The following is a 25,541-nucleotide window of genomic DNA, read 5'->3' as shown; positions in this document are numbered from 1 at the left end:
GAGGTGTGCGTTGTACTTTTCTCGTTTGTTCTGTAATTAGGGATATATTCTTATTTAGCTACTACAGTGGAGTGCTGTGACTATGATGACTGCACAAAATGTTGAAGGCAATCACTTTCAAAACCAAGGATGGCCATGGAGTTTATGTTGTTTTCTCACAGTTAATAGTGGGAAATAAAGATTTTACGGCGAATCAATAATCTAAAGCCGAGATGAGTCTAGAACCCTTTTCCCCTATAGTTGAGAATAGTTTCTTGTAAATTTCAGATAAATATCAGTTTTCATTTTTTAGATTATTATGGGTTTTTTTGTAATTAGTTTTATTAGTTGTTCTATTGTGTAACTAGTTCATTCTCTAAGGCCATAGTGTAATTGGTCTAGTGCGTCTCTCTCTTCCTTTACATCTTTACATCATTCCGGCGCCAATGTCCTCATATTCCCAAATTCTTGCAAGAAAAAAGTTATAGGAATCACTTTCGATTCTGAGTCATATGTTCTGTTTCAGGATGCTATTCTTCTGAGTTAAGGAGGTAATCAAAAAGAATGGGTGAAATTGGTTGTAACATTAAAGATAGCAGTTGCTTATGCTGGAAGAATGGTACTTAGTTCTCATCTAGTGACCACTAACAACTGTTCTAAGAAAAAGCTAGAAAATAATAATATGATATGGAATGGAGATGTCTAATAACTTCAACAAAACAGGTAAAAGCAAAGGTTTCATTCTAACAAGATAACGAGAGGGAAGAACGTCTTAAGCTATGCATATTCGATCTCAGTGGGCATTCTATTGTCCGCCAGACAAACATTTAGTATTGTATAACTGAATACTTTATAACTGTATCAAAGTTTTGACAAACTATTACATTACTCGGGTACTAATCTTCTACGTTGATTGTGCATCAACCATACTTTTGCAGAGATTAGATACTGACGTGTGAAACCACGTCTATAAATTCACAAATTGATTAAACCCACACCAAACACACAATTGAAGTGATCTATAACCAGTGTTACTTGAATTCCTCTCTCCCTCTCATGGCTTCCTCATCCAACATTGGAAGAGATGAGCGAAGTAAGGAACTATACAAAGCACTAATGAATGAAGACAAGGAAAGGGTGCTTGAACTTTGCAAGCAATTTGAAGATGGTCCATTTCATGTGGTAACCATACACGCTGACACTGTCCTCCACGTGGCCACATACTCTATGCAAGCTGACTTAGTCCTTCAATTGCTTGAAATGGTTACGAATGATCAACTTGACAAGTTGACCTTTCAAAACAAAATTGGGAACACCATCCTTCACGAGGCTTCCACTTCAGACAGTTTAGTCGAGGCCGCCAAGAAAATGCTTATCAAGGCACCCGGTTTGTTGTATAAGCGCAACCAATATGATGTAACGCCACTTTATCGATCTGTTTGCTATGGCAAGATTGAGATGTTCAAATTTCTGCATGACGAAATTCAAACACGGAAGGACATAACTGGGGAGGATGTAGAAGCAGATAGCGAGGACTACTATCAGCAGAAGAATAAGACCACTATACTTCACACCGCGGTTGTCATAGAGAGTTTTGGTGAGTAGTAATTTATTCAATAGATTTTATGCATATCAAATTTCCCCCCTCTTGATTGGCAGATTAGTTAGAGTAGCCTTAATTTACTTCCCTTATTGAGAATATGAACAGATCTAGCCCTTTTGATTGCAAAGGAGTATGAATTCCTAATCAATAGAAAAGACAAAGATGAGATGACTGCTCTTCAACTTCTTGCGTGCAATTCATCGGCCTTCGAAAGTAAGGGTGGAGGATGGGCTAAGCATCTCGTCTGCTCCGGTATGTTCCCTTTCTTTGACTATGTAATTCAAATTGATTGAATCTGGCTAACACATGTCATATAGAGCCATTTTCTAGCACATACTGTATATCAAACCGTATAAGTCCGTTTCACATGAGGGGGTTATCATTTTAGTTAAAATGCGGATCCCCCATTTCTCCCCTTTCCCAATCGAATTTTGATGATCCGAGCCACTCAATGTGTTCAAAACGTGATTTTAAGGGTACTTTAAAGAAATTGGCAAAAAAAATGACCTGAAAGGGCTTGATTTGAGAAGTTTTTATTTGAACCGTTCAATAAAAAACTGCTCAGATTAAAAAGCCCTTCCTGGATATTTTTTTTGCCAATTTCTCGCGAGTACCCTTAAAAATCATGTTCTGAACACGTTGAGCGGCTCGGATCATCAAAATTCGATCAGGAAAGGGGGGTCCGCATTTTAACTAAAATGAGGAGCCCCTCATTTGAAACAAACCATATATATATATATATATTATAGTTCAGCTGTTACTATTTTTTTGCATACTTGTATACTAAATAGAACTACCCTTTCTTACATACACTCGTGGAGAAGTTGCAGGGTATTGGGGAGTGCCTTTGTGGCAAGAAAAATGGAAGCAGAACCAAAGATACGAATCGGCCTTGAGCCTTGCCAAGTTCTTAATAAAGAAAGATACATCATGGATAGCTACTAAAGCCGTGGAAGATTGGGATCAGACTAAGTACCACAAATATGGAGGAGTTGATCCCTTCTCTTCCTCCTCCTCCCCTGAGCAGAAGATAGAGAAACAAGCAACAACACCATTGTTTTTGGCGACTAAGTTTGGATGTGTGGAGATTGTTAAAGAAATACTCTCAGAGTACCCCTGGGCAGTTGAATACATTGATCACGATGGGCGTACTATTCTTCATAGAGCAATAAAGTACCGCGAAATGCAAATATTGGAAATTGTGGCACAAATGGGGGTTCCGATGCGGAGGCTGGTGCGAAAGGTTGACCGATATAACAACACCATTCTACATATGGTTGGAGAAAAGACAGATGATCCTGTGGTTCCTGTGGTGCAAAGTCCTGCTTTCCAATTGCAAGACAACTTGCTCTTGTTTGAGGTGAGTGCTAGCCACTTGATTTATTAGCAGTACAATCTCCCCTCCGACACCTCATTTTTTAGAAGAGCATCAGCGTCAGCACTTGAAAATAATGGCTTCTATCTAGCTTGCTTTCCATCTGAAAATAGTTTCCGATGACTGGGATAATTTGTTTTTTTGGCTTGATTCGCAGCGTGTGAGGGAAATATGCCCTAGTCATTTACTAAACACAATCAACATGAACAAGAAGACTGCTCAACAGCTATTTGATGCGGAAAATCAAGATCTTCGTGAAAAGGCCAAAGAATGGCTTAAGAGTACGGCAGAAAACAGCTCCATTGTCGCCATTCTCATTGCCACTGTGGCCTTTGCCGCAGCCTACACAATACCGGGAGGGCCCAACCAAAGCACTGGTCTCCCAATCCTCCTCAACCAACCTTTCTTTGTTGTTTTTACCATGACCGATGTCCTTTCCCTAACATTTGCTTTGACATCAGTGATCATATTCCTTCGAATCCTCACATCCCCCTTTCGTTTAAATGACTTCAAGCAGTCTCTCCCACAAATCCTTATGCTAGGTGTAACTTTTCTGATCTTATCGGTATCTATGATGATGTTTGCGTTTGCCGCAACTGTAATCCTTATGATACATACCAGGGGGCAGTGGACGAAAATTGCCTTGTACACTGCTTCATTCCTCCCGGTCTCCATCTTCGCATTGTCGTACTTGCCTCTTTATTTATCCCTTATGAAAACCTTCAAATACTCACTCAAGAAAGTGGCCATGATCTTTCCCCATTGCACTGGGGCTTCTGTTCTATCTTGTGTCAAATCATTCTTACCCAAGAGGTCCAGGCCAAATAAAATCGAAACTCCTGTTTCTACTTGCCCTCCCAAATCTCAAGCCTGCCCTAATCTAGTTGAAATGGCTTAGTTCTGAGATTGTTAGATTTTTCTCTTTTCTGAACTACCCACTTGTGAAGATATAGCATATACTATAAATTGTAACTTATTAGAATAGCAGGAATGATGGTGTGCTTCAATTTTAAAAAGCTCCTCCACTGTTTTGTTATAATGGACTTTGGTTTTGGGTTAATATAGCAAAAATGAGCCCTTCACTTCTTTTTTGAAAAACATACAGGTACTGACCAAAACCGTAGGAAAATCGTACCGACGGCCATGCTGGGCCGTCTCCGGCCACCGGACAGCCGATCCGAGCCGTCCAAAAATTCTATAAAAAAAAAAGCCGAGGGGGCCCCCGCGGGAATCAACAGCATCCGATGTGTATAGGGTGCTTAATCTAAACACTCTATTTTTCGTAAATATATGTAGAGGTAGCAATACTCTTTTCCGTCTTTTTATACTGGTTATTACTACATCCTATATATAAAAGTTTAGAGGCTCCTTAATTTTAAGAAAAAAATTCAGGGCCCAATGATCAAACCCTGCTCATCTTGCCTCAAGGACTATTGTGCATCTCAAGTAACAAACGTCTCGCAATTCGACTATCAACGCCCAGAAACTAAGTCGGCCAATGTTCATAACTAATAATTGTTCGAAAATATCTCAAGTAACAAACGTCTCGCAATTCGACCATCAACGCCCAGAAACTAAGTCGGGCAATGTTCATAACTAATAATTGTTAGAAAATATAATGTAGCAACGCTCATGAACCAACTAAAATCTAAACCACTGATTCGCCAAACCATAACACACAACAGAGGTCATTGATTGGGCAACCACTATCCGACCTGTGTCTTGATTTTATACGTAGGCTTATACTCAAAAAACATCAATACCACTCAAATTCTAGGCTTCCAATCACCACTGTATATGATACTGCAAAACACAAATATCTGGAAATTGATGTTTACATTTAGCCGATAGCAAGAATATAAGAGCAAAAACTCAAAAAACATCAATACCACTCAAATTCTAGGCTTCCAATCACCACTGTATATGATACTGCAAAACACAAATATCTGGAAATTGATGTTTACATTTAGCCGATAGCAAGAATATAAGAGCAAAACCACTGCACTTAATTTAGAAATTAATTTTCCGTGCTATAGTAATTTGTTTCACGGGTTCTTAGGTTCGATATCCTTGTTTATACCTATACACCCAAACTTTTATGTTTCCTGAAGCAATTTTTTAGAATGACCAACCACCCATGGATACAAGTCTTGCCAATCATGCACCATTTCTTCCCATTTTCCCTTTCCGGGAAATGAAAATCCAAAATTGCTTTAGTTTGTGCCAAAACTACAGTGCATAAAAGCCTTGTACCATGTGCAATGTACAAGACTTTTATGCACTAGAGTTTTGACACAAACAAAAACAGTTTTGGCATTAGCAACACCCTTTCTTGTTTAGCCAAATCGATTCACTTGATGATATGATTGACAAAATGTCATGGTGGTGTTAACCCTAATCAGCTAATTGAAGAACTCCAACATAGCAAGGAATAACAACTTTAGCTAAGAAAAAGAAGAAGATAATAATGAGATCCAAGCAAAACTGTAAAGTAGTAAAAGAGCACTAATATGAACTTTTCTATTCACAACAATTGTTACATTTTCTATTTCCACATAGCAACATGATTCCTTCCTCTGTATTCCTAAACATGAAATGTTGGTGCCCATGCCAAGAAGGGAGGATGATGGGTACATGTTGGTGCCCATGCCAAGCCTTGCCAATCCGGAGGCCTGCCCCATACAATTCAATTCTTCATTTAGAGAGAGAGAGAGAGAGAGAGAGAGAGAGAGAGAGAGAGAGAGAGAGAGAGAGAGAGAGAGAGAGAGAGAGAGAGAGAGAAATTGTGTAGTATCCTTCCATTTGCCAAAGCAATAGCCATAATGGCAGCACACTCCATGACCCATGACAGAGGATTCCACATAAAACCCAAGAACTTGAGAAGCTTACTCTCCTGTTAGGAATTTCATCAAACAGTTCAGCATCAAAAAGGTATAGTGCTCAAAATTTCAATAAGAAATAAAGAAGTCTAAGACGCAAAGGAGTTAAAAAGTTGTGCCTTTTTCTCCTCAAGCTTGTTAAAGCCAAAGATTTGTAGTCGCTTCTCTCTTTTCTCTGATGACATACCTTCCCTCGTACATTTTAGCTGCTTGAAAACTTCCTCGATTGGAATGTTCTCCTAAACACCACCAATACATAACAAATTCAATCAACAAAAAACGATAGATGTAAAAACTTGTCTAGAATGCATCTTTGATATTGTAAGTAGATTGGTATTGGGGCTTGAATGGGAAATCCAAGCCATATCATTTATATAAATTGGAAAATTATAGGATTTCCAGAAAGAGCAAGAAACATTGCAAGGAAAAATTAACGGCTCCAAACGCAATTGTGTCTGGAGTTGTGGTCGAGAGTTTGTATGAGGACTTAGGGAGCTATTATACAGAAAATTAACCCAGAATGATGTCATTGGCGGACACAAGGGGTGCCGCCGTGCCGGGGTGCCCAGACCCTGCAAAAATATTCGCACTAGTTGTACTAGGTTTTAAGTTGATTAAAAATGTTCCATGGAATCCGCCCTGCAAGTCCTTAGGCACACAAAAACTCAAAAAATTCTCATATATGCGTAGAAAAAAACTACCTAAAATTTCAAGTTATCAACTATTTTTTGGTTGCGCATGTAAAGTCAACTTTCAGTTCGTCCCAGATTGGGTTAAGTATTGGCACTTCTTTCTGCCTGTATATAGATGAGATTTGATAGGTCAATTTTAAGCTGCATTTTTCTAGAGACCATTTTGTACGTAGTAGGACTACTGCTTTTGCATTGACTTATGCCTTGCTATAGCCTAAATGGTGCAAACCAAGACAACCCTATTCTGTGATGAAAAGAAACAAGGAACTAACTTACATAAAAGAACATATTTCCATCTTCTCCAAAACAACCTCACAAAAATAGAGAACTACTTAGAATGAAGAATGCACTTCACTAGAAGCCCATGTTCAGTAAAATCAAGAGTCCAAGCAAACCTCAATGTGACAAAACCAATGAACAATTATTACACAACAAATATGAAATGATGCTTCTTCTAGTCTAACTATATAAAGCATGACAGCAACTAGCAATCATGTTGAAACTAACCTCGCAAGTGTTTGAGATAAAAACTGGGCACACTATGCTTGAGGTAAGCTGGAAACCATCACTTCACAATAGCTCCACCAATGCCAGTCTTTACAGCAATGATTCCTTACAGCATGAACTTAGAACATACTCTGAAACTGTATTCGAATTTGAAAACAAATACTCAGCACACCGTGAAAGAAGCCTGCAAAAGATAACAGTACGTGATTTCATTTCCGTTTAACATAATAGTTTTCCCAAACCTAAGATGAATCAGACACCATTAGCATACTTTCCACATGTAAAGTTTCCGGGTAAAACCGTAAAAGAAATTGAACAAAAATTTGCTCTTAACTATTAATCACCTTTTGAAAATCATGCAGCAAGACTTTAGCCAAAAAAGATTATAACAATCTTTAAATTGCAAATTTCTACCATGTGTAAATTTTGATTGGACACCATTGGATGCCCTCGTAACTCCCAGACGTGAAAACTATTGAATATAACTTGAGAACTGTGAACTTCTTTATTTATTGCTCTTATTAGCTAAAAGAAGGTACTCAGCCCGTTGCCACAAGCAAACAAGACAAATAATAAATACATAGTGCTGATAATCTTGCTCGCTTGGGTGCCAAACAAGTTGATGATATTTTAGTCACAGTGCAAATTCCCCCATCCACGAGGGAATTTGTCCTTGCTGACTGCCTGAGACCCTGAACCTTGCAAGTATTCCTGACTAGCCTTTTGCCTAACCCAGGTGCAGCTCCTGGTTGCTGCTTTTTGTTTAGTTTAATTTAGATTCTGGTGATGTATCAAACTCCGATCCCTATGATATGTCTCCTTCGTTGCTTAATAGTACTATATTCCATTGCACCAAAAAAAGAAAAAGAAAATACATGTTCAACAAGATGATAGGCCAACCTAGGACATAAGCAGAATGCACATCATGCAAGTCTAAAAAAAATCTGAACTATTACCATAGAACCGCTAGAAACCTCCAGGTTCATGTAAACATCACTATTGATAACAGTCTGATTTGTTGAAACTCTCCTCCGCTTGCTGCGACCATTGGGAGCAACCCTAGAGGTCCTTTCTTCTGCAATCATTACCCAAATTAGTAACAATATGAGGAAAGAGAGGTAATTAAATAAAAGCCATTCCAACTAGCAAAACAGAAGGGAAAAGTATCTCAATTAGAGAAGCTTGTAACAAAAGTTCATCGCAGAAAAGTCAGTTCAAAGATTAGGAAATGGAGAGAGAGGGAGGGGGAGAGAGAGAGAGAGAGAGAGAGAGAGAGAGGATCATGCCTCGTATCTTAAAACACCACTACCAAAGTAACCAGCCGGACACATATCTATGATTGCAACCGTGCCAACAACAGAGAGAATGCAGAAAGCTTGAGGACTCGTCTGAACGACTGAAATTATTTTTCCGAAAATGACCTAAAATCACCAAAATCACGTAAGGAAACCAATATTACTAACTTGGGGGGGGGGGGGAGAAATTAAGGCAGACACCTCCATATCTAGGCTTATTTCTCAGGACATGAGGAGTGAAGTTTCCTCCAGCTTTGTCTACACTACAGCAAGCTGACCTTCTCTAGAAAACAAGGGGCAGTAAAAAAAATTCTTCAACTATGCATTGCGGAAAACGTGCATGTCCCTGACTTAACTAGTGACGAAAAATACAAAAACGATGTAAAGGCAAACAAAAGGGACATATATAACTGTGCATAGTAACTCTCATACGATGTATGTTGAGGGGCCGAGGAGATATATTCTCAGTATTACGGTATTTCATAACTATTGAAGTAGGAAAAAGTACTCCCCTTGTTTCAAAATTGTGGACTTCTTCAACGTTCAATGATACCTTGAAGAAAGAAAGGACCATCGGATGTCGTTTGACATGCTTAGACAGCGTTTTAATACTAGAACTGTGTAGTGGGTCAATTAAATATGTAGCAAAGTTCACCTTTCTAAAGCTGCCAACCCGTTTTGGACACTTATTAGAAACTACAGTTCAAATCAAATTCAGATTCCATTGTTTCAACAAAACTTCTTCCAATTCAAGTGACTTTCAAGTTTTGACCCATAATGTGAAAAAGTAAAGAGTTACAAACTACATTTATGAGCTTACATCTCTCCACACACAATGTATGACATCCTTGCCCCTGACATAATTTGGAAAAAATAGCAGTACGGCATATCGACACATAACTGGTGTTTTAAAGCCATGCAAGTGTAGTCCAAAGTGAACAATACTGCAAACTGCTGGTTTAGGCCTTACAAAAATAATAATCGAGGTTGCAACATTGGGAATACAGGATTGGTTTGGCAGGGAGATGTGAGATGGGTTACGTATTGTCAAACAAGAGAACAAAGAGACGTAGTCATCAGTGGCTGCATACCATTCATCAAAGTATAGAGAGAGTTAGCCAAATAGCGCTAAGCCTAGTTGGTCACCCTTGTACACTCTCTACTGAGAGGTCAAGGGATCAAATCTTGCCTAAGGCAAGAACTAATTCTGCTATACAGGAGTGTTTCCTATTTTATTTCTGCCCCCTATGGGGCTATTGTTGGATTCTAAAATATTGGGCCTGATTTAGTGGTTGCGGACCTTACATGATTGATGGAGTATCTCGTTATTGTAACCATGTAAGTCTTACTGCTTAACATCAAAAAGAGAGAGTACAACATAACTAAAAAAATACAGCCCTAATAAAGGAACACAGATGACTAAGTCACCCTCGTGAATATAAAAAAGAGATGAATGCAACTAAATATCCAAAATTTCCGGTCATCGTTGAGAGTCGTAAAGTAAGAATCAAAAAATGCAAAATGGCGGGACTTCCTAAAAAAATCAACCAGCTACTAAGTTGAGGAGACACATGTTTGAGATAGAATCTAAGAGATCATACGAAGAAAACTAAACTAAGACATGGTAATATTTTGAGAAACTCATTCTCCATCAGAAAAATTTCCTATTTTATCCACCAAAAGCTAGATTACGGGGAGTATAACTTGGATTATAGAAGGGCATAGAGAGAGAAATTTTGTTTTAAGTGATATAAGAGAAGAAGAAAAAAAAAGGCTTTGGCCTTCATTGACAATTCAGACAACTGCTCAGATCAGGACTAGTTATAGAAGAAGTAGAAACTAGAAAGAATAACCTCTCCAAAGCCAGATTGACAGGCTAATTTAGGAGGATAAACACCTTAAACACCACGCTATGCAAGCAGGAAGGGATGAATCCTAACCCGCTTTTGTTTACCAATTTAGAGAGCAATATCATTATAAACAAGTTACCTATGTATTGCTCCATGTGCACATTATGCAGATGAATTCATCAAATCAGCTACAATGTCACTGCATTTCATCAGAAGGATCATCATTTGCAGGGAAATGTCGATGCCATTGGTTGTGGAACTAGTACTTTGACTGCTCTCGTTTTTCTTAGCCTCCACTTGACAATATTTCTTGTTGATGGCATTGTCAGCTTTGGTAATACTGTCAATTGACCCATTTAATTTTGCTTGCTTCACCTGATCATCTTTACATTCATGTTGCCAAATAAAGAATTATTATATGCCGCCTGAGCACTGGAGACTTTCTTGAACACAACCTGGCACGTTGAAGATTTCCAAAACACAAGTGTTCCCAACTCATCAAGTGTTCCGAAACGAGCAAATTTCGCTTTCATTTTGGTAACCTAAGGCAGTGGAGATCGACGAGGGAATTTCATCACCACCACTGTTGGTTCAGTCGGACCCACCATTTTCTCATCGCCTTGAACTTCCAAAGGTGTCTGGTTGGTTGCTTTCTTTTCTCCAGTCAATGGCTTTGTCTCATTCACTGTTGTTGCCTTCTTGATCCCTCGTTGAACCTTCAATGGAGCTGCAAAGTGCAAACAACAATAGCAAGGATATAAGATAGAGAAGGAAATGGCTTCCACACGTACTTATAATTGACAATCAGCAATTTACGCGAGTATATTCCACAACATACAAAAGAGAGCCATTTAAGGTGCAGGAAAGTAGTGATCAAGAAAGGACTCAACAACTATTGGTCATTGAACTTCAACAACTATTGGTTGCAAGAATCCCAAGCTATATGTCTTATGATATATTTGATTTATGCATTCTCTACAACCTGACTCTTTCTTTTCAGATTCCCAAACTATGGTCATCTGAGTTTCCAGATCATCTTGCATCTAGGGACGAACACATGAACATGACATCTCCAATGGAGCTCGCACAATAGATTTAAACTGTCAAAGCTGGTGATATTGAGCACATCTATAAACCACATACAAACCGCATCTGCATAAGGCACCATTTACCGATTGGGTACCATGCATGCAAGATACCTACTACAAGCTATCTTACGTGGACTCAGGTCAGTATCGGGTGTAGGTGCAAGTCCAAGCATCGGACCTTCCTAAACTTAAATCTGAGGATACTCGGATATGTGTTCCCAAATTGGGTATGGGTACGGGGACACGTCCTGAACACTTGTTTTTAGGATATATTGCATAATTTTTTCAAATTATGTACCATAAATTATATTTAGAAATGTATTTAAAAAAGAAGGGGTTGAGAAAAATATGTTTTTGCTTTTTCTTGTCCATGTGAAACTAGAAATATTGCTTTTCTAGTTAATTTGACATTAATTTTTCTATAAATATGATAACAAGTAGAGGATTCTGAGTGTCAAAATAGATACGGGTTTCGGACACATCGACATGGGTACTTCAACTAGAATGAAAGATCCATGTAAATCATTACTTCTTGTGCATCTCAGGTGCTGAGAGAGAGTATTTTATGACATAGTTAACAAAATTCTGCAATTCTCAATCTGTTTGAATGCAGTTGGATTGATCTGAAAGAAGGTTTTGTATGTTATCGACACTGACAATTAGGAATGCGACTAAAATGAATGCAAAAAAGGTGGTTACTTATTTCTATAAAAAGAATTGGTTTAATCACTTAGCCGTTAATTAAGTAGTAGTTACGGTGCTGGTGCAGAGTTGCGTCAGCTGCGGACATAGACTAGGCTGAAAATGATATTACAAATAATGCAACGGCAAAAACTAAATAGCGAACCACCAAAATAAGGAATCAACATGAATGCTTGGAGGTCACACGGAACAGTAGAACAATACAAACCTTGACATTTGATTGTCAGTGCTGCTACCTCCCTTCGACTCCCACTGCCATAGCAAGCTTTGTTTGATTTCCTTGGTAATACAAAGACGCGATCCCAGGTTTGCGACACTTGAATTATTTCTCCTCATTTGAACGTTACATCTATCTCTTGTTAAAATGTGACAAACCATGAGAATTAACTTTGGGGGTTTATTTTCTTTTGTCAACCAGTGGGATGCAATGTCTAACAGAAACCCGTTCCAAGAGAATGCAAGAATCTCCTATGGAGATCATCCAGGAGGCTGGGGGAAGGAACACTATGTTATTTAATGTGGATCCCCATGAGAAGAAAATTCACCTTCTAACTGATCTTGTTAATATTTGGTGCTGATGTGACTCGTCCTCAACCTGGGGAGGATTCGAGCCCCTCAATAGCTGTAGTAAGCTGTCAGGATCTTTTGTCGGTCATTTATGGTTTGTATTTATAAAACTTCTTTAAACATGTGTTCCTCTTTTATGACAAAGGAGGGTGTCAAATATAAGGAAATAATATCAATATGTGCGAAATGAGCAAAAAATCAGCTTTTGTTTCTCATTCCCTCTCTCCCACTCTCTGTCTCCTCCCTATAAATTTTTTTTTGCTAAGTTTGTTTAAGTAGAATCTAAGTTGGAACAGTAGGCAGAAGTTAATCATGCCGTTTCTAAGACCCTCGAGAACAGTTGCAATTTTTAAGTAAGAAGGCATGTCACTAAAAGCCCACGTTCAAAACCAGCAAGAGTCAGAATGACAATCAAAGAGTCATCGAAGATCAATAAATGACACAGCATCTGGTTATGAATCTTCTAGCCCCACATAGATAGATCATGACCCCAAGTATGACCATGTTTGAACTAAAAAATGGGAAGTGTTTGAGATGAAATACCGGCTCCTTAGGCTGCATCTTTGAGGGAAGCTGAACACTGGTAAGGGCAACAGCCGTAGGAACCCATGAAACTCTGAAAACCTCATTCTCCCATTCCTCCTGTCAAGAGAATTGTCATCATGCACATTAGCTTCGTCGATGCAATGTCCTCGTTCCAGATGTTCTTTAGCATAATTTTCTTCACCACATGAACTTAGAACATGCTCTGAACCGTTAGGTGACGGCATGACTTGACAAATACTCGCAACGCGAAGACAGAAGCCTGCAAAAGAGTAAAGATTGAGACAACATAAGAAAATGATGAAAATATCAGAAAAATGATGAAAGTCATAAGCACAGTTCAAAGCGCCTACATCCCCACTCTCACAAGATCATTCAAATGAAAAGAAAATACAATAGGCTTTATGAAAAGAACAAAAGGTTCGAGTCTTCGAGATACATGGATGTATTGCCGAGGCATGAGATTTGGGGTGCAGTGGGTAGTGTAGTGCAAGCTGCTATAGTGTGGGTTGAAGGGGTTTGAAGAACACCATTGGACACATAAGAAGAAATAGACAGAAACGAGCAGAAGAAGAGAAAGAGATGACTTCTATAGGAAGGCAGGGCCAAAAATATGTTAGTTACTTACCATGGCTGAGGCTAGTGAACATGGGAACGATGGCAGTTCGGCTGAGGAGAGTTGATCATTGGCAGTGGTGTGTTCAATTTTCCAGGAAACGAAGACCAAAGAAGAGTGAAGAACACGAAAAAAGAACAAGGAGTGAAGCAGAGGTGGGAGGAACATGTGGTACACGGAATACAGATAGTGACATCAGATGTAGATGAATGGAGAAAGTGGTTCGTCGATGATGACAAAAGAAGCTACCAAGGGAAAAAAAGGAGAGAGAACGGTTTTAAAATGCACCATTTCTTAAAATGCACCATTTCTGTTACTTAAGGCAAAAACAATTTGAGTGGCCGTTTCTCAATTAGGCCAGACAAAAACAATTCAAGTGGTCAATGGATTTTGTGGTTGAATGCACAACGTGAACAAAAAACCCAACATAACAGATGGTTACAATAGCCGTCATAAGGGCAACCATCCATAATCGGTCATTACGGAATCCCAAGGGCTTATATTGCATAGACAGGAGACAGGAGACAACGCAAACATAAATTAGACTTTCTGACATGTCATTCCACAAAATGCAGGAATTGGTTCCGGGGACACAAAACGAATTTATGGTTTTATTCATTTATAGTCCAATAGAGGAAAAATTTATTGAAATGTAAGTTATTAAGATATAAAAGCAAAACACTAGTGAAAATAAATGTCACATATCAAATACCAATCTAAAGAACTTAAACCAATCGCAGACTATTTCAATATACATTATGCAACCAAGATACATGTTTGAAAATACTCGTACAAGTTGTATTCCGAAGAAAGCACAATATTCTTACTATATCAGGACTCTCGTCTTGCATTAGACTTATCTATGTGTTTAGTCCGTAAATTTGATATAAATATACGATAAATACCTATAGACATGCTCCTTTTGGTGTCCCTAACTTTGGATCTTCTACATACCCTCGCTCCCATTCCCGTTCCCACTTCGTGCAACTAAGGTGCTGTAAAAGGCTGGGATTTTGCATTAGGATTTTCTACGTTCTAAAACTACTTTCTTGCAAAAACTTTCCTTAGGCCTCATAAGAAAGTCAAGAAGTTGAACTGACAAGTTTTGAAGCACCAATCTACAAGCAACAAGTTAGAGAGCTCAATTTCCATTTTCCAACAATAAAATTTCCAAAAAGGCAAAAAGAAGTGATATTTTCTTTTATACGTTCCGCTACTTTTCCAATGATATATTATAGATTTGTAATTATTAGCACTGATCTTTGTTCTATTGATCATTATGGACTTTCAACAAAGGTTAAATTCTAAAAGTCTTACATTATCCAAGTTTTAAACACATAACAACCTGTGAAATAATCAATTGTGGAAAGAAGATTGTAAAAACTGTATTCATGTGGACTAAAAGTTCAAACACATAGATTTACATATCAGCCTACGAGTGAATAAATACACTGGTTGTGTTTGGTTGAGAGTTTAGTTTAGTTTAGTTTTGGTAGTGGGTGGAGAGAGAAATAGAGTAATGATTGAATATAGGGGTAATGATTGGAGAGAGATAGAGAGAGATGAGAAAGTAATAATTGGAAAAATAGGGTAATGATTGGAGAAAGAAATAGGATAATGATTGAAAACAAAACTAAAACTAAATCTTTAACCGAACAACTAATGCTCACATTCATCTAACTAAATATCGCTAGGGGGTAGTTGATGCAGTAGAATATAGGGTCATTTATGTCTTTTAGTGTCCTTGGTGCTAGTAGAGTCCTCGGGTCTATAAATAGGGGTGTTGGTCTCTTATGTTGGTAGCTTTTGATTATTAAGAACACAAAAATATTGATTGAGACTTAGTTTCTCCCTCTACCATTAGGGGTTTATCCCCTTGAATGGGATTTGCTCCTCTTTTTTAATCTATAATTCTCTTTTGATATTTGATTGCATGAGTAATACACTGCGTATATGTGGGATCTTGTCACCTTGTCCCAAAAAAAAAGACTGGTTGTCGCTGCTAAATAGTATGCTATGTGTTGTTGGGTCTATTTTTAAGAGTTTTGCTACAAACACTTACACAAACTCACTCACATCGCATGAAGGGTCCACACACACTACACACCTCCAATGTGTGTGGGGGACCACATGTGACGTGAGAGAGTTTGTGTGTTTCTATGTGGTTTTAGAATTATTGCCATTTTCAAACACCTTGAGACAATTGGTCCATTTTCAAACACCTCAACCCGACTTGCATTTGGTCCCGGTTGCATTCTGCTACTCCAATGCGTATTTCGTATTGCTCTATCTAATGGACAGTTGCATCTCCATGTGCAAGTCGGGATTACACATGGGGAAGGGTGTTGAATAGCTTGTTAAACGTACTTGGGTCCATTTCTTAACGGCTTAAGCTCTTGGGACAATTTTTACCATACAAAACGCAACACATATTTTGCTCATATTACTCCTAAAAACCGCGTCTTGAAGTGTATGCAAGGCTGACTCCAGCAACACTCATTAAAAGGTGCAAGGCACATTGAAACCACACCAATATACAACTTTTAGTGGAAAAGAAAACTTGTGCAATGCCAAAAGATTATTTTATCAATTACCATTCTCGAGATGAAATGTCATACATAATGCTTCTAGATAAATCATAGTAGATGATCATTTGTTTGAGTTATATCTGTTTAAAGAAGGTTGAAATTCAACAACTTTCACGGGTTACACGTTTTACTAACAAAATCCATAATACTAAAGTCATATCTTATCATTGATGACGCATGGCATTATTAATAAATGAAAAGATATGTAAAATCCCGTCTTACCGATTTAAAAAGAGAATGAGTTGTTCGATAGATCACATCACAATTAAAGCTTCCCAAAACTCACCATTATCCTTCTCTTGCCGGACTAAACGTGACAATATCAAGAAAACACGCATAAGGTTTTGTGAAACCAAAAACCAAATTAAGCCTTGTCAAAGTAGGTTAACCACCACGATGTTCTAAAAGTGGCCTAGGCAGCTGATTAGTTGGTGCCTAGGCGCTAAGCAGTACCCTACCACCACACCTAGGGGCCTAGGCTTTTGTCTAGGCGTCGAGCCGATTAATCGACCGATAGGCGGGATTAATCGGCTAGGTAGCTAGGCAAGATTACGCGACTAGCTGGGGCTAGGCAAACGATTAGGCGGGTAGGCGATGTGATTTTAAAAAATTAAGGATTTTCGTGTCATGGTAATATACTATAAGGGGCTTTAGTGTAGTTTTACTATGATATAAATACATTTACGGTCTTTCCAATTCTCTTGCATGATCGAAAATTTCAAAAGCCCTAAATATCAAAACTTCGCATTAGACTAGCTATTTGGTACTATTAGTTTCATTTGGTTGAACTTTGGATGTTGAACTTCGCATTAGTACTTAGTTTCCATGTTATTAATATTTTGTTCTACATATGTTGTTGTAGTTGCTCTCAAACTTAGGGAGGAGGTAGGAGAATATCTAAAAAAAAATTTAAAAAATGGAAAATCCTCCTAATGTGCACTAGGCAGTGCCCAACCGCCTACCGACTTTTAGAACCTTGGTTAACCAAATTAAAATTAAGCTTCATTCAATTCAATTGGGATTGGCTAAATGAGTATTTTTCCTTGTATTTTTGCACTGCACAGTCAACTATACGTTCAAGAGCAATAGCTATAGAATCCCATGAGTGTTTTAAAAGGCTCTATGTACCTAGGGGCAAGGCAAGGCACATGCCTCATCAAAGTGAGGCGCATGTCCTAGAAAATAATTACATTTCTAATATAGGAAAAAGTTTGAACATAAGTAAATGCTTCTACAATTTCAAATACCCTAAATTATAGCATTCCCAATCAAAATACAAACAAAATCGTAACATCCATAAAAATCTAATGCATAACATTTAGTTCGAACGCATAGTAATATGGATAATGGCACTCAAATATCTAATCATAGTCACCAAATCTTCAACACCAATTACTTCATCATCTTCTTTGTCATTTGATTCATAACCCTCCACATTGGCTAAGTTTTCTTCAAGACTTAAACAGTTTGGCTTATGTGTTTCATTTAGGTCATCTAGGGCCAACGATTAGAGCTTTTTTAGCTTGAAGGATTTTAACTAGTGCATTGTCCCATGTTTTAAACCTCAACAATCAATGGTTGCAATGAAATATGAAGAAATTTGAGTGAAGATCTAAGAGAATTTGTGAGGTTCTAGCTTCATGAGCCACACACCTCGTCGTGAGGCCTGTGCCTTAAGGGCCTTAACTCCGCTTCATGTACATGCGCCTCACCTCAGGGTGCCGAGGCCTTTTCAATGCGCCTCGCCTCACCTTACTGCCTAGGCACACGAGGCACACACTTTTTAAACCAATATTACAGGGTAGTACTATCGTTTATCTCATGAAAGCAACATTTGTCTTGATTAGTCAGGTTGAAACAACTAACATAGGAGAGAACATAATTCTTCCCATTACAAGACATATACGTAACTACAAACACATGTATACATTCCATACATAGTCACTGCCAACATCTTCAATTTTCAATGGTTATTGAGAGTCGATAGTAGACAATCACAGTCGATCACCTCAAACATATGGGAATTAGTACCATAGTTATATTTTCAACATACTTGAACCCGCTACTTTATCCAATATAGTGGAGAGAAAAAATTGAGTAGCCACTCAGCAACCTTGTTTTGTCCAGAAGTCTCTCGCTGATCTTAGTTGCCACTATGCAGACAAGCATCATCAAGTTGTTCCGTCACCATGACACCTCCAACGTATTGCCTCAATCATGCATTGTCAACCACCACCAACATAATGGAATCACCATATGTATCATTTTTTCGGTATACTTGAACAACTGACGTTGCCCATTTCCCAGGATAGTTGATCCCATATGGTTGCCTCCATGATCGGAGGTCAAGATAAAACATTGAGTAGCCATTCTACAACCATCTTTTTCCCCAAAACCTCTCAACATACTTGCATTTGTGCAAATAAGTATCAATATATTCCATCATCACCACCAACCACCCCCATCGTATCTGCAACCTTTTTTGACCAAAAATATCTTAAACAATTTAGTCGCGCAACAACCTTCTAGTATTTACCGTCAATCGCTTCAGCGTTATTTGTAGCAATCCTTTGCCCAAAAATCTCTTGAGACCATCTCTTTACATCAGTGCTTTGAATCCCCTATGTTGATATAATGTGCATCACTTAAACTTCCACTCCAAATAATCATTCATGGATTCCAAGTGGATATGATTTTTCTCCTTGAATCTCGCCAATATAATCCCCAATTCCTGACTATTCTAAGGCAAAGTTTGGATTCAAATCATTTCCACGTATGAAATTCTTGAGGCTAATTACTACTCCCTCCGTCCCCCTTTGTTGTGCCTATTTCCTTTTTTGGATGTTTCAAAAAATTGTCTATATGTCTTAATATAATATTTCATATATTCAACAATGTTCTAAAAATCGCTAGGCACTAGTTGGGCAGAAAAGGGGGGCCTAGCGCCTAGGCGAGGACTAGTTTAGTAGCTCAGTATCTAGATGAGTATATGTACAAGAATAGCTCTTCCCCCCGGTTGAGTAGCTTGGTCTCCTTCCCAAACTGTTAGTAAGTGGTCAGTTGGCTGTCTAATCTAGGCGTCGGACCATCACCTAGCGCCTAGGCGGGGACTAATCAAGCTAGGTGGCCACCTTTTAGAATGCTGATATTCAATATGGATCTTATTTGATAGATCTCAATTAATTCTTTTAAACAAAATTTTTTAAATCATAAAAAATGTTATAGATTGTGAGATATAGACAATTTTTTGTGAGGTGCCAAAAACGAAACAGGCACAACAAAGTGGAACGGGGGAGTACTATTCAGTGCAAAACAATTGGCTTTACAGCATCGAACAAGCATCAAAAGCATAAATTATTGATGCTATAAAAGCTATTGATAACCCTTCATTCAGTCACCCAGCATTGAAGTTATTTCCACTTCAAAGAGGAAAGAGAAACATAGGTATTTATGCATGCTCCTAAAAAGTTGATACCACATGTGGTCTTCCGACAAGAAAACCAGTTGTATAATCTTAAGGAAAATTCTAAAATCAGCTCAATGGGCTAACAATAACAAGTGTGTGAATGTGTATTAAAAGGTGTAAAAAGTACACAGGAACACGTGTTTTCCTTGTATTCTTGTGTTCTTATTGTAAATCCAATCCCATCTTATAGGAGAGAAAACTAAAAGGATGTACCAAGGGTAGCAATAGGAAAACCTATGCACGTGGTATAATATTGAGTATTTGTACAACTTCCTCTAATTCAGACACAAGACATTGCACCTTCCATTCTGACTATATTTTTAGATATTAACATACATGGACACAAAAGTTTTAAGTACATTTGATACTCATATTTAGAAATACGCTAAAAAAAGTTCTGACCACAGTGCAAATAGCATCAGCATGGGCATGTGACATGACACTGACTTTTTAACATGCAAGTTTCCAGAACTTGGAGGACACAACATGTTGGGGACACGTCTGAAAAAACATATTCATGCATTGTACGATAGAATGAAAAACAAAGAAAATAAGACTCTACAACGTTCGCACTTATTGTGTCACAGCATTCACTGAGGTGATCTGACAGAAAACAATTCACATGAATCTTTGTCATCCCTCAACCATCAACAAAATAAGACATTCTTAAGCTTCAGTTGGACTGACCATTCCATTTGAAACCTTCAAAGTGTCCCATGAGTATCCATAGGGTCCTAGACTGTGTATAAACAAAAAAAGATGTTTGAGAAAAACTAGAACACCTTTGATTTCAGTGTACAACATGGGTCCAAAGAGTTTTGGTGGCTGAAAATTGTCGGACACCACACGTGACCTCCATAGTGCTTCATAGATTGACACAAATACACAAAACATATATTATATAATAATACAATATAAATATCGCGAGACATGGATATTACAAAGATATGTTGTAAATAAGTACTTTTATTATCTTGTTATAGATAGAAAATCAAAACCAAAAGCTGAAGTGCATTTATCACATTCCATAAATAAAAAAATCGTCAGTACTAAGCAAAGACCGTCTCCAACGTCAACTTCTATCTGATCTCTTTTCCTTTATTTCCCTTCACTCCGATCCTTAACTTCTTTCTTCTTTTGCTCAGCGTAGCTATTGGTACAAAGAGTTGTTCCTTCAAGAGCCCTTTTTCTCCTCATCTCTCCTTGTTTTCTCTTCATTGGAGAGAGAGAGAGAAGGAACCTTCACTAGGAGGTCTCTTCACTCTACAGAATAATACACATGCTTAAAATTTGCAATGGACGTATTGTTCACAGTTTGGCCTCAATTAAAGCCTCTGAAAATATACAGTCCCAAAAGCATCCTATCGTATCAATTTCTAGTATCCCAGCCATAATTGAAAAACAAATAAGTTGGGTGGAAAAATTGGATACTTGCTCAGTGAATCAAATAGTATCTGATGGGTTTTCATATGAGCAGTATCGGATAAGCTTAATTATGTTCACAACAATGCTTCAGTCCCCAATCGAGGGCAATCTAACCCGTCCTGAGGGTTAGCTTCAGACATATTAAACAAGATATGATGATTGTTCTTCATGCATTTATCAAAATGGATACAAACACATATTTAGTTCAATGAACATACATATTAATCCAATGGGAAATGGGAAGTATGGACATCAGCTATGCTAACGAAATCTGTAGGAAACATGGAATTACCTGAGACAACCAGATCCAGGGTTCAGACGATGTAAAGCACTTTGCCCAAGTAGGGGTAAACCTGAATTTTGAGTTTAATCCATATTATTACCATAGATTTGGTGTTGAGTAAGTTCCAAATCGATCAATGCATACACATATAGAGAGACACAGATATACTAACACGAGAAGATAGCAATATACAAAAGAGCATTCATTGGCATTGTATTATGGGCACTGACAATCCAAACAAACTCACAATATTCTCGAACGGACATAGTATAACATGGACAATGAATAACAGTGACATTTATGAATTGCTGAAATTATATGTAGTCACTAAATCGTCATGCATGAACTTTCAAAAATGGACATCATTAGTTTGGTAGTATTGATGTTATTAAAAAAACCCATGGACAAAAAATGAGAAAACAAAATTCAATTTCCATATCTTACTATTAGACTAGTCATGTCCTGTCATCATACAACTTTACAACCATCTTGTTGAGACTAATAGTTGCTTATACAGAAGCCAAACCAAAAAACAACACTACAAATGAAAATGAAAATGGAAGCCCAATACTATTATCGAAAACTACAAACCATAAGAGAGCATAACTATGAAAAATTATTATTTTAAGAACAAACGAAATAATTTCCGAATTTGTGGCACATTTCATTTTTCAAGAGATAGCATTTATCTCATTTGAACAAATTAGTTGAACATATGTTTTAAAAGCTTTTGTTATTTGGCTTTTCTCTTTAAAACCTCAGTAGCTTTTATTTTGAAAATCTTAATCGAAGGGGCCAAATCCAAACACTCAATAGAGCCCTTATGCAAACAACTATTCCATGTCTTCCACGCTTACGTAAGTTCTCGTCAAATCAAATTGAGCAAACAGCTAGAACATTTGCATACACTTTTTTGCTAGGTAGAGACAGCCAATCTGTCATCCAACATTTCTTTAATTTTTTTCCCAGATCTATTTATCTATGTTGTTGATATGATTTTATTAACCCTTGAGCACTCAGTAGCATATGACCAATAGTATCCATTTATCTGTGTTGTTGATATGATTTTATTAACCCTTGAGCACTCAGTAGCATATGACCAATAGTCCTGAGAAGAGAAAACTAGGATCTTGTGAAGAGGTCATGACATATCAAAGATTCGAATTAAAGGTTAAAAATGCCACCTTCTTCTTTTTTGCACTAATGCTAAGGGCACCGATGGGGTATCGACGGGCACGCGCGACCCACTCTGGATCCCACACGGATGATCCGAGCCATTCAATAATTTTAAAAAAAAAAAAAAAAAACCTAAGTGGGCTTGTGAAAAATCAGCTCAATCCGATATATGTAGGTGCTCGATACAAACTTCCAATTTTTCATTCAGATTTCAGGATCCTATAATCTGAATGAAAAATGGATAATTGGTTCGAGCACCTACACATATCGTATTGAACTGATTTTTCACACTCAGGTTTTTTCATTATATTATTGAACAGCTTAGATCATCCATGTCAGATCCGGAGTGGGCCTCACGTGTCGGTACCAAATCTGTAGTCATCCTATCGGTATCAATAGCAGGGCTCTCTTTTTTGTGTGTCTCTTACGAGATACAGGACTAACAAAATTGGGTTGGAAAAATTACGACATCTAGTGAACCATGAAAACTACGATCAAACCACGCATAGGCTTAGAGTATAAATATACACACACAGATGCACACACGTACTCAATCCAAACCACTCAGATCAAATGATTTTCAGCGCACATCGATTACAGCCACTGGAGTACGAGATAAAGAAGTTAAATCTAAGGTGGAAAAAGACGCAAACCTCTGGTAAATCACTGAACCGATAGTCGAAAACACGGTGGTATTCATTTTCCCTATCGTCGTCTTCTTCTTCGTCCCCGTCGCCATTGTTATTATAAGTTATATGAACAAAACCCTGTTAAGAGCCGTTGGATGCTTTGCGCGTATGTTTGTGGGGTATATATAGAGAGTCAGAGAGAGACTGCAGCCTCGAAACCAACCTGGATTATATTCTAATTAACTTAGGAAAGAAATTAAAATATGCTATTATGCATTAACTAGAAGAAGAAAGAAATCTGGAAAGCATATTGTTTCCTTTTTTGAGTTTACGTAAATGAGGAAAAGAGATAATGATAAAAACTTTTTGTACGGGAGACATTTTAATTTTCTAATTAATTTAAAAAGAATTTTAGAAGTGTATGAAGATATACGCAGAGATGTACGGGATGAGTGACGGTTTTTTTTTTTTTTTTGAAAGGTAAAAAAAATTCATTAATTTCTGAAATATATAAAGATTCATAGAAACAAAGAATGATGGCATCAAATCCCTAACTCGAGACCCAATCGATCTACAACGCTAAGAGTAATCATATGCTCATCCGAGACCCAAACCACAAGTTTGGCAAGAAACCAAACACGAAAAGCTTATTGGGACGAAACCCACACCTGCTAGCCTAAGGAAAACTTATCACTTTTCTTTTTATTTTTCAATTTTCTACTTCTCAAGTTTTAAATATGTACACGATAACTTGCACACTTATGCATTCCTTGGATTGGACTAATAAACTTAAGTTCAGGTATTTATGTGACATTTGAATGAAAACCTCTTCCGACCCAAATTCGGAGGATGGTCAAGTACATAAACTTGCATTGGATTTTTTTAAAAAGTGTGAAGTAAATTAAAACAGAATATGAAATAAAGTATATAAGCAACCTAAATTAGATGAGGAGGAGGATAATAACTTTTTTCCCAATTTTTCTTAGATTTTTCTAAATTATCGAAATCTAGGATGGTTAACTACATTAACTTGCATTGGATTTTTAAAAAAAGTATAAAGTTTATTAAAACATAACAGGAAATAAAAGTATAGAAGCAACTTAAATTAGATGAGGAGGAGGAGGATAACAATTTTCCCAATTTTTCTTAGATATTTCTAAATTATTGAAATCTCAGAGGTCAACTACATTAACTTTCATTGGATTTTTAAATTTTTTTTATTAAAGCAGAGCATGAAATAAAGTATAGAAGTAACTTAAATTAGATGAAGAGGAGGGTAATTATTTTTTTTACCGATTTTTCTTAGATTTTTTTAATTATCGAAATCGAGTTACGAAAGAATTACTACATTTCTACTTCACAAATAAAGGCTTCCGAACAAGGAAATGATAAGGTACTACCGGAAATGGAATGAATTAATAACTTTAATTTTCTACTTATTTTGCTTAGATTTTATTAGTTTCATTAATTCTCTCAAGCTAGAGATCCAACAATGAGCCAAAAATAAGTAGGATCTCAAAGCGTCTACTTCATGGACTTTGCTGAAGACCTGCTCTCCTTCAACATCATGCTGTCGTTAGAGCATCTCCACCATAGTTTTTTTGGATATCAAATTTCAAGACATCTAATTGTTACATGACCTTCAACAAAAGTGTTAAATTTGTCGAATTCAAAACCAAACCAAACCAAACCAAACCGAATCTTACACTTAAACCCATTATACTTATATATCTGTGTACAACAGCCACTAGTGTCTTTTAATCTCAAATCTCCTTTGATATCATACTCATTTGACTTCAAATTTATTCATCGAGGTTGGAGAATTACTTGATAGAAAAACTTTCTAAGAGTTTTTAAATATTCATCCAGGTCATTTTGAATAGTTATATTTTCATATTTTTCATATGGTGAATTACCTATCTTACCCCTTTAATAAAATATTCATATTTATGTATATATTTCTTTTCTTAAATTAGTGGGATTGTAGTAATTATAATAATCTAAAATTATGGGATCATTAATGGATATGAATGGGGGAATTTAGAATTCTCAAATTATCAAATTCTTTAAGGATATATTCTAAATTTTTCTCTCTTTAATTTCCTGAATTTTTCAAATCCTTAATTTTATGAATTTTTGTAAATTCCACCGTATAAACCATGTTCCACCGTATAAACCATGAATTATAAATTTCATGATTTATTTAGGATTTCATTAATTCTCGTAAATTCCAGCGTATAAGCCATGAATTGAGGATTTCATGAATTTCATAAATTTC

At 37.2% G+C, this 25,541-nt stretch overlaps 2 protein-coding genes across 7 annotated transcripts; one reads left to right on the top strand and one right to left on the bottom strand.

Annotated features, from left to right (window-relative positions):
* The first annotated feature begins 700 nt into the window (after positions 1–700).
* Positions 701–3,993, top strand: LOC131329000 (uncharacterized). Of its 4 annotated transcripts, none has more exons than XM_058362011.1 (4): positions 701–1,576; positions 1,688–1,834; positions 2,413–2,942; positions 3,115–3,993. In XM_058362011.1, exons 1-4 carry the CDS (start codon positions 1,036–1,038, stop codon positions 3,853–3,855), a joined length of 1,959 nt encoding a protein of 652 aa, XP_058217994.1. In that variant the 5' UTR covers positions 701–1,035; the 3' UTR covers positions 3,856–3,993. The 4 variants fall into 4 exon arrangements, with proteins under 4 accessions (XP_058217994.1, XP_058217993.1, XP_058217992.1 ...); XM_058362010.1 differs by having other exon boundaries at positions 751–1,576; positions 2,407–2,942; XM_058362009.1 differs by having other exon boundaries at positions 751–1,576; positions 2,404–2,942.
* A 1,347-nt stretch (positions 3,994–5,340) lies between these two features.
* LOC131329002 (uncharacterized) lies at positions 5,341–23,420 on the bottom strand. Of its 3 annotated transcripts, XM_058362014.1 has the most exons (8): positions 23,288–23,420; positions 21,468–21,528; positions 14,602–14,814; positions 13,082–13,342; positions 12,179–12,274; positions 7,992–8,110; positions 7,036–7,219; positions 5,341–6,075 (listed from the first exon to the last, which is right to left on the bottom strand). In XM_058362014.1, the coding sequence occupies exons 3-7, from the start codon at positions 14,660–14,662 to the stop codon at positions 7,199–7,201; spliced, it is 558 nt and encodes a 185-aa protein (XP_058217997.1). In that variant the 5' UTR covers positions 14,663–14,814; positions 21,468–21,528; positions 23,288–23,420; the 3' UTR covers positions 5,341–6,075; positions 7,036–7,198. The 3 variants fall into 3 exon arrangements, with proteins under 3 accessions (XP_058217997.1, XP_058217996.1, XP_058217998.1); XM_058362013.1 differs by lacking the exons at positions 5,341–6,075; positions 7,036–7,219; positions 7,992–8,110 and adding an exon at positions 10,320–10,907; XM_058362015.1 differs by lacking the exons at positions 5,341–6,075; positions 7,036–7,219; positions 7,992–8,110; positions 14,602–14,814 and adding an exon at positions 10,320–10,907.
* Between the last annotated feature and the right edge of the window lie 2,121 nt (positions 23,421–25,541).

Source organism: Rhododendron vialii, chromosome 6a, assembly GCF_030253575.1.
Source record: "Rhododendron vialii isolate Sample 1 chromosome 6a, ASM3025357v1".
NCBI classification, from domain to species: Eukaryota; Viridiplantae; Streptophyta; class Magnoliopsida; order Ericales; family Ericaceae; genus Rhododendron; species Rhododendron vialii.
Note: the sequence above shows the minus strand (reverse complement) of the source record. Positions and strands in the feature narration are given on the sequence as shown.

What these genes read in the sequence shown, in the direction of transcription:
- LOC131329000 (XM_058362009.1), top strand. Translation starts at nt 1,036, where the DNA reads ATGGCTTCCTCATCCAACATTGGAAGAGATGAGCGAAGTAAGGAACTA. An exon ending in GGTTGTCATAGAGAGTTTTG is followed by an intron (nt 1,577 to 1,687) that starts GTGAGTAGTAAT and finishes GAATATGAACAG; the next exon opens with ATCTAGCCCTTTTGATTGCA. An exon ending in TAAGCATCTCGTCTGCTCCG is followed by an intron (nt 1,835 to 2,403) that starts GTATGTTCCCTT and finishes ACACTCGTGGAG; the next exon opens with AAGTTGCAGGGTATTGGGGA.
- LOC131329002 (XM_058362013.1), bottom strand. Translation starts at nt 14,662, where the DNA reads ATGGGAGCGAGGGTATGTAGAAGATCCAAAGTTAGGGACACCAAAAGG. An exon ending in CAAAAGGAGCATGTCTATAG is followed by an intron (nt 13,343 to 14,601) that starts GTATTTATCGTA and finishes ACTCTTTTGCAG; the next exon opens with GCTTCTGTCTTCGCGTTGCG. An exon ending in AAGATGCAGCCTAAGGAGCC is followed by an intron (nt 12,275 to 13,081) that starts GGTATTTCATCT and finishes TGTCGCAAACCT; the next exon opens with GGGATCGCGTCTTTGTATTA.